A 12077-nucleotide genomic window follows, 5' to 3' on the forward strand; every position below is an offset into this window, starting at 1 on the left:
TAAAACAATACAGAAATAGTGCAGAGAAAAGCAGTCAACTGAGAAACATCAATTCCACGATGAAGTAGACTCCTTGGAAGAAAAGTCAATAAACAGATACAAGGAGACTTCCTTGGTGGTCCAGTGGTCAAGACTATGCCTTCCAATTTGGCAAGACTCTGCCACCAAAGGGAAGGCGGGCTTAATCCCTGGTCAGGGAACAAAGACCCTGTATGCTTCGGGGCAACTAGGCCCACGTGCCACAATTACTGAGCTCATGCACCTCAACTAGAGAGCCTATGTGCCACAACTACCGAGCCCACATGCCACAACGAAAGATCCCTTGTGCTGCAACTAAGACCTGTAATGCAGCCAAATAAATAAACATTAAAAAAAAAAAAAGCCTGAACCCCATATGACATGCAAAATGCAAACCTGAGGCTGGCAGATCTGGTCTGGCAGTTAAACAAGGATATAGACCAAACGCGAAATTCAGGATGCTTCAGGTTAAGAAAAACTATTAATTTCTGGACAGAGTCAGGAGGTGGGGAAGGAGGACAGCAGGGGCCATCCTAAGATGCCCAACACACCACGATGATGCCAATGACTCATGTGGATAGTTGCATAGGACCAGAAGGAAACACCCGGAACATGATAAACACAGTCAGAGAGATCTCGAATCAACAGCCATAATCAGGCCCGGTCCTGCTGACAACAGTCAAACAGCACACCAGCACACACCTGCGTGGTTCCAGAAACACTGGCTGATGGGAAAAGGCACATGGCATCCTCACCAGGATGGAGGAAGCTGGGTGCCTGCAGGTGCTTTACCTGGAAAACCAAGCCAAGGGAAGAACCTAATTAGGGGATGTCAGGAGGCAACCAGGTAGAAAATATGATGAAAAAGATCCCCAAACAACAGTTGTTCAGTGCAAGTCATGTTTGACTCTTTGTGACACCATGACCTAAAGCACGCCAGGCTTCCCTGTCGTTCACCATCTCCCAGAGTTTGCTCAAACTCACATCCATTGAGTCCGTGACTGCCATCCAACCATCTCATCCTCTGTCGTCCCCTTCTCCTCCTGCCCTCACTCTTTCCCAGCATCAGGGCTTTTTCCAAGTCAGCTCTCCAACCACAGTATGGAAAGTCCTAAAACATCTAGAAACAACCTTCACTGCAGAAGTATGTGACCAAATTAAGAAAAAAATGAAAACTGTAAAGTGATTAAGTGCCTTATAATTTCAGTTTTCAAAGTTTATCTTAGAAACTTAATATTAAGGGTCAAAACTTAAGGGAGAAGATACCAGGTTCTTACAATGTAAAAATGCAACACCATAAAAACAAACAGTTCTTTCTAAACTTATCTATGAATTTAACATAAAATCAAAATCCTGACAGGTGTTTTTTTGAAGGGATATGGGATGGGAGGAGACATAATTATTCTAAAGATCAAAGAAAAGAATCAGCATATCTCAAAATATGTGGGTGGGGGACCTGGAAAACAAAAATTGAGGTAAGACTATAAAAATCACCAGAAAGCTATACTAACTAACACTGGGTAGTACTGAAGTAAAATATTTATATTTTTACAGTAAAGTAAAAATATAAGGCAAAAATTCATGGCTAAATGGCAATTTAGGAAATGCTCTGAGGCATATCGAACCACCAAGAAAGATTTTCTTGAGTTTATTCTGTTCTAAAACTTCCTAAATTAAATGCTTACTCCACTTCTTTCCATTGTATCTGAAGACTGTCAAAGACTATGATTCCTCTCCAAGTACAGCTTTGGCTGCACCTGTTTGTGTGTGTTTACATTATTGCTGATTTCTGTCTAGCCTGGCTGTGTTTTACTTTCCTCTTTAACTCAAGAGGCAGACAAAAAGGAATTCTGTTATTTCCAAGTATTAGGCTTTTTGTTTATTTCTGCATTTTTGGTCTTTTATTTCTAATTTTACTGCATTGTTCTCAAAGGAATATGAGGAATTATATTTTGGTCACTTTTTCTTGTTACATCCTTTTATTATCCCTGGTATGTGATCAATTTTTATAAGAAGTGTGATCTCTATTTACAGGGCATGGCCTTTGAAGAATAAGTGCTTCTAACTGAAGGTGCCTTTCAGGCTTCATTCCAGGCTTTTCATCAGTATCTCTGGGTCCAGGGCCCAAGAGTGTGTGTTCTGAGCAGTGCCACAGGTCAGCAGGATGTGTGCCACTGGCCAGGAACAGCTCTGTAAGTTCAATTTTGATCACTCCATCATTGAGGTTCTCTACCTCCCACTTATTTTTCACTTCTTTGCTCTCACAAAAGCTGTAAAGGCATCCTTTTCTGCCCTCCAGCATCTTTTCCTGAATATTCCTCAATTTGATGGAATGAGGAACAGGCACATTCATGACCGTCACATCTGCCCTGCAGAATGGACTGTCATCTAATTCTTAAAAATTTCTCAGAAATGGCACCAAGGCTAGAACAAATGGAAAGACTTGACAACATAAAAATGAAACCTGTAAACCACTGAGAGGAATTGAAAATCTACATCAACAGTTATAAATGAAAACCTAAGAAAAAGGCTGCAACACAGATAACAAAAGACTAACATCCTTCCTATAGGAAAAGCTCTTGCAAATCAGTAAGACCAGTATAGGGCAGGGGCACAGGACACTACAAAGAGCATACAGCACTGGGTGGTTAGCTGGGATGTTACTAAACTCTCGAAGTTTCAGCTTCATCCTAAGTATAATGGGGGAGATAACTGCACCTGTCTCACCACCCCGGGAGGACTGAGGACTCAGAATGAATGATCTAGGGTTGGTTCCTGGAGTACAGCGCTTGAGAAATGCTGATATAAGTTGCTGGTAAGTGTTACTATTGCTGTTGTTTAAAAGTTCATCAGGCAGCCATAAAAAGGAACAAACTGTTGATCCAACAACTTGGATGGGTCTCCAAGGAAGTATGCTCAGTGGAAAAAGCTGACCCCAGAAGGCTCCGTGCTGTGCGGTTCCATGTACACAACACCCTCAACACAGCAAAGTTGGGAAGATGGAGAAGAGGAAATCAAGGGTTGCCAGGGTGAGGTGGGGGTGGGGGGTGAGTGGCCGCAGGTGGGAGGTCGTGGGGCGATGGAACAGTCCTGAAGAGACCATGGGGGTGGCTTCATGGTGCTACACGTGGGATACAACTGCACGGAGCTACAGACACACAAATGGGTGCACGCAGGACTCATGAATAAACTAAAATACTGAATAAACTCTGTGGCTTGTACCACGGTCAGTCTCCTGATTCCGTGTCATATGAGAGGAGGCTGGGAAGGGGTAGGCTAGGGAGGGGCTTGGGGCTGCCCTGCACATTTCTTTGCAACTTCCTGCGAATATATTGTGATTTCAAAATAAAAAGCTGACTAAATCCAAGAAAAAAGGGAGGAGGGCTCAAGACAGTGATCAGAAATTCATCAAAAAATAACCCATCTGACCAATAAGGTTTTGGAAAGATAATCACTCATTAACGAATTAACGCCCGCTGAAGAGGCAGATTTAGAACAGGTGGGGAAGAGCCGACCCTGGGATGCCAGAGGGACATCCTCACCATGGACACAGGTCCACGGCCAGTGGTTTTGGTCTGGAGCTTAGGCTGAGGCTGTAACCACACATCCGTGCTGACCTAGGGTGGACGCCGCCTTGCCTGCCTGTGAGGTTTGTACCAAGAATGTGTTACAAACATTTAGAAACACACAAACCAGGAGAGCTGCAGAGACTGACAACAGAGAAGCCCTTCCTCTGGGGTCAGCCAGCGACTTCTGATGTTTCTGGCTAGGGGGGCCCTTGACCCTATAGTTTTTGGCAGAGGAGGTGCTGCCATTGAGACAGCTGTGTCTCGGGGTTTCCCAAAAGGGAGGGGGTGGAAAAACTATTCTCATTCTACAGCCTTCTGATCTAACACAAGCAAGCCTCTGCCTCAGGTTAGCGTGTCCTCAATGTCTCCAACAGCGTCTCTAGACAGACTGGCAGGGCAGCTGCTCAGCCCACACACTCAAGAGACCCCCTCGCTGGAGACCCCTCCCCACGGCCCGGGCAGCTGCTCTTCTGGCGCTCTTTCGGAGCAGGTCTAGGAAAATGCAAGTGGACTTGAGGGAATTCTAAGCAGACACTGAGCCAGGATGTACACAGCAAGAAGGGAGGACCCCCTGGAGCTCTCAGGACCACCTGGAGCTCTCATCCCCTTAAGGCGACTCTGCCCATCTAGAGGGTGGTGACCCAGGCTCAGAAAGCAGGGGGCTTCCCCAAGCCCCGTCCTGCAGTTGGACCACCAACACTCATCCCCGGCCTCTTCCTGGGGTCTCCAGCTCCACCAGGGAAGGAGCAGGGGAGACCCCCCAAAGGGGCCAGTCTCTGTCCCTGGGGCTCTTGTGTCTGGAGCAGGACCCCCCCTTCACTGTGAGCTCAAGGCAGACATGGAGACAGCCCCACGCCTCAGGTCTTAAAGCACTTTCACGCCCAAGGACTCATCAGATCAGCTGACAGGGAGACTTGTTTTATAGATGAGGAAACTGAGGCATGCAGGCATGTCACCTGGGTCAGGTGACACAGCCTGCCCTGTGTCTGACAGGACAGCAAGGAGGGGGCCCCTGAGCCCAGGTCTTAGGTGTCCTGGCCCTGTGTCCCCTCCCTCACTCCTGGCAGCACTAATGGCTTGAAACGAACTGGGGACCTCTGGGGCTGGTCCAGCCACACCATACCCTTGTGGGCAAGAAAACTTAGCCCTGACATGCAAGGGGTCAAGATCAGACCCCCTCCCCGCATCCAACATGGTCAGGTGGGGCTGTAAGTGAAATGGGCCCGCAGGAATCATGGAAAATCAACCTGAAAAACCCACAGGGGGCGCCCCCAGGCTGGGCCAGGTGTGGGATATCTTGGAGGACTTTCCTTGGGGTCTCCTGGCCCCAAGTGAACCCTGGAAAAGGGAAGAGAGTCAGGAAGAGGCCTGGGGGAAGGTGAGGGAGCCACCTCACCTTCCTGAGGAGGAAGGACAGCGCCACCTCCTCCAGGAAGCCTCCCAGAGCCTGGCCTTCTGCTTGAAGCAGGAAAGCAGCAGCACCCCCAGCTCCTGAGGGTTGTTTGGGGGGCAGGGTGGCCGGTGGGGATTTCCACAGTTCAGGAGGACGCCAGCCAGCCCTGAGGCCACTTCCTCCAGCGGAGAGGAAGGCCAGTGCCGGGCAGCAGCAGACAATACCACCCCCCCTTCAGGGGCTGGGGATGAGAGAGCACAAACCACCCTCGAAACCCCCTCCACCTCCAGCCAGCTCCCCTCAGCCACCCCGATGGAATCTGGAGAAGACAGAAACTTCTATCGTGACCCCAGAGACGTGAAAGGACACAGCCTCCACCCCAGGACCCCAGAAAGAGACTGAAGTCCACAGAGAGCGCCAGCCTTCCCAAGGAGACGACCCCCAGCCGGAGCCCCAACATGCACTGAGCTCTCTCTCTGCCCACAGCCCTCCAGGGCTCCCACCTCCCGGGGGAAAAAGCCTGAGTCCTCCCCTGAGCCCACCAGGCCCTGCACGACTTGCCCACCCTTCCTGCCTCTGCTCCTCCAGCACCCCAGGAACTGTCCCACCCCAGGGGCTCAGCATTCACAAGCCTCAGTTCAGACATCTCTCTGGAGACGGCCCTTCTGCCCGGCTGTGGTAGCTTCCCCCCAGCACTCTGCTGCCTAACCCCTGATGTAAGCTTCTTGCAGCCTGTCTGTCCTCCCTGTCTACCCTCTGTACTCGGTGCCACAGGGGTGACCAGCTCATCCAAGAGTGCCAGGGACAATCCTGTGTGAACACTCAAACCCCCGGATCTAGAGCACACAGGCCAGTCGCTCACCCCAGAGCCTGGTCTCGTATACAGAAAAGTGCCAAATACACACTTGACCAAGAACAGCCAGGAGCTGGGCAGGATGTGGACAGCTGGGGTTCCACATCACACCCCTTCTGGCCTCAGGTTCCCCCCCTGGGGAGGGACTGGAGACCCAGAACCCACTGGGGCCAGGGAGACCTCGAAGGCCCAAGTGCCCACCTTAGCCCGGACAGCAACTCTGCGCTAACCATTGGACTCCTTCCCCTGGCCCCAGGGCAGATCACAAGACCATGACAACGGCTGGTTTTCCAGCTTCCCTCAGGCTCACTGTCTCCCCATCCCACGTCTAGCCGGGAGCCTGGAAACATTGCCCCAGGCCCCTCATCCCCACACCACCTGGTGGGCCTGAGCACTGCCCCCAAACACTTCCTCCCTTGGTGCCTGGTTCACCAGCCCTACCCCACAGTGGCAGTCCTGGGCTGCCTGGCCCACCCTCCAAGCAGCAATCTCCTCCCTCAAACACAAAGCTGGGAGGCAGTGGGGTCCTCCTACCTGAGCTTCCGAACTGGGTCCCGGCCAGGGAGGCGGGCCGGCTCTTCCCGTTGGTCACAGGCAGCGGGAACATCTGCAGGGAGGGAGGCAGGGCGGTAAGTGGGGATCACAACTCTGCCGGGGTCCTGTCCCACTGGGACCCCCACCCCCAGGGAGCACCTCCCAGATCACAGTCACCAGTGGGATTTGAAAACTCCTGTTTACCGCTTTCCAGAGATGAATTAACCTATGGAACACTTAATATAATCCCTACTCTTAGAAGGGATACACTTTTAAGTTCCAGTTTTAAATAAATGAGATCATTTATACCTCAGGTGGATCCCCAGGCATTGGTACTCCAGTCTCCAACCCTGACCTTCCCTGACGAGCCTGGCTCCTACCTCTCCTTTTGTCCCTGACCCTGCAACTGGCAGGGTGAGGGAAGAACACCCAGGCTCCACCGCTGGGACAGGGAGCAGCCCCACGTGCTGGGCTCTGCTTCGAGGCTGTACCCCTCCCTGCCAGTAACTGGGCAGTTCTCCTGAGGGTGGGGGCACCCAGTGTGGGAACATCACCCCCCAACCCCCACCAGCCTTCCCACTCACTCACCCAAACCCACAGTGTTAAGTCCCTCAAGATTAAACAGCTTAGCAGCATTAACTGGGAAAACCCAACATCAACAAACCCTTGTGCCATAGAAAAAACAAAACACAGTCCTGCCCTGCCCCAAGGGTCTGAGTTCAGAGGTTCTTTTTGGGCCCCAAGTGACTCACACTGGCCTGAATCAGGGCTTAGGACTTAACTGGGGAGTGGCTGATGGCCCCCCAAACCCTCCCTGGCCAACCAGGAGGTGAGGGTGTGGGGTCTGTGGGTGTGACTGTTGGGGGTAGCACCACAAGCCTGGGGAGAGACCAGGAAGGGGCTTCTGCCTGCAAACCCCATTCTACAGAAGGGGAAACTGAGGCCACAGGCTAAGCTGGCAAGGTGAGTGCAGAGGCTCATGGCAGGTAAGCACCCAGGCTGGATGTGGGTTCTTGGGGTTTGTGTCCCCTCTGGGAGTGGTGCGGTGCTCACTGGACCCAGGGCCCTGTCCTCAAGGTGGGCCCCTTTCCCGCTGGGGACCCTAGGCCTGCGCTGGGGGAGGGGCAGGCCTGGGGGTCATCAGTCAAGCCCCCCCGGAGGAGCAGGGGATCAATTCCGTTTCTGTTTCATCCTCCAGGGTGCTGGGGGCCGCTGACGTGGCACTTGCCACAGGGGGCACTGGGCCGTGTCCTGTAGGCGCTTCAAGTCTTGTGATCAGCCCAGACAGGCCCCCACACTGCTCAGAGCCTCAGTGTTTCCTTCTGTGAAACGGGACTCAGGGTTCAGGACGCGTGGGCTATTGTGAAACCCAAGCACACGTGGGCATGCACAGGGCTCAGAGGAGTACAGTCGGAGCACTGTGCCAGCGCCTGCCCATAGCACCCTCCCTGGCCCCCAGTCGTTCCAGGCCATCATCAGGCTGGGGATCACCTCAGGCCCACCTGGGAGACAGCGCTCAGAGCCTACATGCGCTCAGGACCACCCATCTAAGAGGAAGCCCCAGACCAGGAGACCATGGATCGTAACAGCTGGGGGCAGCTTTCTTCTCTGGTGTTTAAGTGACAGTTACCTCATTTCCTTCACATGGACCTGCCCCAAAGATACGCTTCCCTTTGAAACCTTTTGTTTTAGTCGAAATTAGGTTGTTTTAAGAAAACAAATTAAGTCAACTTCTATGGGGCAGGTGGGAGGCAGAGCTGTGAGCCGCAACCGGGGCTGTCTCTGGGCCTCTCTCCCCATAATGACAAGGAGGGTGAAAAAGATCCAGTTCTGGGTTTCCCCGGAGGATAGACACTGGGCACCTTTCCCACTCCACCTCAGTCTCCTTATCCATGAAGTGGGTTGCTGGCTCTGAGCTGGTAGGGGACGGGGCGGTCTGGACCCTCCAGACAGAAAGGGGAGGTGGGCAAGTGGTTGGGGCTTTTGGGTGGCAGGGGGAAGGGGCCACCTCCTCCCCTGACCCCTAAGCTGGTCTGTTCCAGCCCAATAGTCTGTGACTTGTCAGTTTAACAAAAAAACAACTGAGTAGCACCCCTGGTTACTCACCCGGGGAGGAAAAAATAAAACGGGGCTTAAAAATACCAGCCTGGCCCTTCCGGAGCCGCGGCCGCTCCGTCCCGGGGGCTGTTTTTCCGCAGAGTGGCTTCAGCTTGGGGACTTTTATTTTTGACAGACCTCAGTGGCCTAGGCCTCATACCAGCAGATGATCAAATTCAGACCGAAAGAATCAAACCAAAATGGTGCTCAGTGGGGCAGGGAGAGGGGCAGGATTTAGGAAGTCCACATACAGTTCCCAGGTTTACTTCTGTCACAGGCAGCCCACCTTACAGATGGGCAAACCAAGGCCCCCACTCCTCCAAGGGAAGCTCTAACTTCCAGCCCCCACCCCCAGGCCTGTCTGAACTATGTGACCTCTGGAAGCCAGCACCCTCTCTGAACCTCCATCCACCTGGCCAGGGAATGGGCTTGGCTGGTGGAGCACACCACCTGGGAAGTGTGGAGACATCCTCTGCCACACCCCACACTCCCATCCCCTCAGATTCCTATGCATTGCTCTCAAGGTCTCCGGTCACTTGTGGCCCAGCTCCTGGCGACACTGCGCACTGGCTCTCATGTGAGTAAATAAATGAACAATTACAGGTCCACTGTGTGTGTCCTCTCTCTCTCTCCACTCACAGAAGACCCACACACGGGGGCACTGAAGCATTGGGCACTCCCATTTTTTGCACTGACAGTGCTGTGAATAACCCTGATCACACCATCCTATAGGTCAGAAGCAAGATCACTGTCAAGATCACTGCATGCCCAAAGCAAGCTGGGGTCTTAGGGCGGAGCCTCCGCAAGGAGGAACTGCAGGCCCTGGGCAGCCCCGCCCTTACTCTGGGCCTTAGTTTCCCCATCTGTAAAGGAATGGGCTGGACCCACTCTGTGCCAAGGCATACAGTTGGGTGACAGGTGCCCTGAAGCTGTACCCTGCTGTAGGGGTGTCAACCCATCCATTGGCAGCTCCCCAAACCCTCCAGCCCCACCTGGGGTCCTTTGACCCAAACAAGTTTGAGGTCCAGATACTGGGGGTGTTTCTGGCAGAGGCTTCTTTCCATAGTCCTGGGGCCGTGGAGAGCTGGGCGGACAGGAAGGGTGGGTAGGGTCACTCACCATGCTAAAGTCCAGGAGATCACTGAGCTCCTTGTCCGTGCCTACAGGCGCCATCCTTTGTGACTGGTTCATTCTCCAGCAGCAACGAGGGGCCGGGGTCAGCTCCTTAGGCCTAGAGACAGCCCTGCGTGGTGGCCACCACGGGTGCAGGCAGAGGGGAGGAGGAAGGAGAGAAGAGGCATGAGTGAGGATGGCCGAGGTGGACAGATGAGGAGGCTGTTTAAGACCCCCTCTAAATGCTCCCAGGGTCTGAGTCCTTCGCAGCCAGGATTCCGGGATTAGGGCCCCTAGAGACCCCTCCCCAGGGCCATGGGGGAGTTTGAACAACGGGGTTCGGGCATCACAGAGCAGATCCCTTGAACTCCCTCAGCAACCACTAGGGAATCAAGTTGCAAATGTTACGAGGGATGCGGGGCGGAGTGGTCCCTTCCCAGATGGGTCAGAACCCGCCCCTTTCCCCGCCACCTCTCCTATTTCCTCCCACCCGCACGCTTCCCACCGGCCCTGGCCCCGCCCCCGCGAAGAGGGAGGGGCGACCCGGCCCCGCCTCAAAGGAAACTTGGTGACCCCCCCCCCAACAGCTGTCAGAGCACGTTGAAGGCCTGGTCACCCCCAAATTCAAAGCAAAATAAATCCACAAGTAAGACTGCGAAGCCCCCTTCCTGTCCCACGACTACACTGGCAGGGGGGGTGCCCCGCGCAGGGACCGACCCACAAAGCTTCCCACCACGAAAAACAACCGAACTCTGAAAAGAGAAACACCACCCTAGGTTGTTTTATTGTCACGACGTATCCGGCAATTATTTTTAAGCAACTTTGAAAATATCTCTTGCCCTGGGGGAAAGGGGTCCCAAGACCCGAGTCTCCCCCACCCTACAAGGTCCCTAGGGGCTCCATTCTAGAATGAGGGAGAATCCACCTGCCAGGCACCATCCCACACCCAGAAGAGAGAGGAGAGCACGTCCCCGTCCCATAGTCAGGCAGCGAAGCCCCTCCAGGGTCTCCTCCAGGGTCTCCTCCCGGGCCCCCAGGGGGGCGGGGGGGGGGCAAGCAGAAACCGTGGGGGCCACGAGGGAAGCTAGGGTTCCGAGGTCGAGGGAGACCCGACTTCAGAAGCGGAGAAACCCCCGCTTTGTTTGCCAACTGGAGACGGGTGTGAAACGGATGCCCCGGCGCACCCCCTCCCCCGCGAAGCTTTTTCTTTTTTGGAGGGCGTGTGAAACTGACTTTTTTTTGAGGAGTACGAAACCGCACTTCTTCGTAGGGTGGCTGAAACCGATTTTAAAGCAGACCTGAGAGGGGGGCTGAAACATGCTTCTCTGGGGGAGCTGAAATACTTCCAGGGTGTCACGAGGACTTTTAGGGGTTCGAAGCCACTTTGCGAGGAAAGGGGCAGGACCGTCGACCTCGGGGGGGGGGGAGGGGGCCCGGGAAACCAATCCCCACCCCACCCCCCGCAGCCGGTGCGGGCGGCGCGGCGCGGCCCGGGAGCCCTTTGAAGCTCGGGGCGCACCCGCCGCCCGCGCCCGCGGAGCGCATAGCAGATGTGTCCCCCGGCCCGGCCTCGACCCGAGCCCGCAGGCGCGCGGCGCACCTTCCCCGCAGACAAAAGGACGCTCCCTCTCCCTCGCTCGCTCCCCTCCAAACTCCGCCGCCGGCCGGGCCCCCGGGGAAGGGGGCGCCCGCGGCCCCCGCGCCACTGCCCCGCCGCAAAGTTGGGCGGCTCCGCGTCACCCCCGCCCAGCTCCGCAAACTTTCCCGAAGTGCCGGTCGGCGGGGGCGCGCGAGCCCGAGCGCGCTCTCCACGTCGTCGGCCCCCTCCGGCGCGCAAAGTTGGAGAACAATGACTCCGGCCGCGCCGCCCCCAGCCCAGCCCGCCCCCGCCCGGCGTCCCCGGGTCCCGGCGTCCCGGCGCCGCGCGAAGAGGCCGGGTCCGCCAGGCGCCAAACGGTGGAAGGTCCCAGCGCGCTCACCTGCTCGGTGCGGCCCGGCCCGCAAAGCGCGGGGGGCGGTGGCATGAACGGCCCCCCCGGACAAAGAAGCGTCGCGGCCCCGAGGGGTGCGCGTGGGCGGCGGCGCGTGGCCCGGCTCCTCGCGCGTCCGCCCCACGGGCCCTGCGCGCGGCCCTGGAGTTGGCGGAGACGGCGTGCGAGGAGCCCGCGATGCCCTCCTGCCGCGTCGCTGGGCTCGGTCCGGCCCGCTACGCCCGCGGCCGCTGCCTCATCTTCCTGCGGCGGGAGACATGTTCCGCCCCCTGCCCCGCGCCCGCCCCGCCCCCTCCAGGCCCCGCCCCGAGCGCCCCGCCCCGTCGCTTCTCGCGGATCCCTCCGCCACCGCCCGCTCGCCCGACCGCCGCCGCCCGCCCATACGCGCACGCTAGACGCGGCTGCGGACCCGCGGAGCCCGGCGCCTGGAGCGGGAGCGCCGGGGATCTGTTGGCCAACGGCGGGGGCTCAGGGGCAGGAACTATCTTTCAGCGCGGAAGCGCACGAGA

At 55.9% G+C, this 12077-nt stretch overlaps 1 protein-coding gene across 8 annotated transcripts in view; it reads right to left on the minus strand.

Moving 5' to 3' along the window:
• Positions 1 to 11825, minus strand: part of TCF3 (transcription factor 3) — a 32896-nt gene extending 21071 nt beyond the window's left edge. For 3 of the 8 annotated variants that reach the window (XM_043912729.1, XM_043912733.1, XM_043912732.1), the window contains exons 1-3: positions 11557 to 11825; positions 9584 to 9707; positions 6368 to 6440 (exon numbers count right to left, since the gene is read on the minus strand). In XM_043912729.1, the coding sequence (XP_043768664.1) occupies positions 6368 to 6440; positions 9584 to 9655 (145 nt within the window). In that variant the 5' untranslated portion in view covers positions 9656 to 9707; positions 11557 to 11825. The remainder of the gene's footprint in view (positions 1 to 6367; positions 6441 to 9583; positions 9708 to 11556) is intronic. The other 5 variants (XM_043912731.1, XM_043912730.1, XM_043912735.1 and 2 more) reach the window with 3 other exon arrangements.
• Positions 11826 to 12077: the final 252 nt, after the last annotated feature.

Source organism: Cervus elaphus, chromosome 9 (genome assembly GCF_910594005.1).
Source record: "Cervus elaphus chromosome 9, mCerEla1.1, whole genome shotgun sequence".
Classification (NCBI taxonomy): domain Eukaryota; kingdom Metazoa; phylum Chordata; class Mammalia; order Artiodactyla; family Cervidae; genus Cervus; species Cervus elaphus.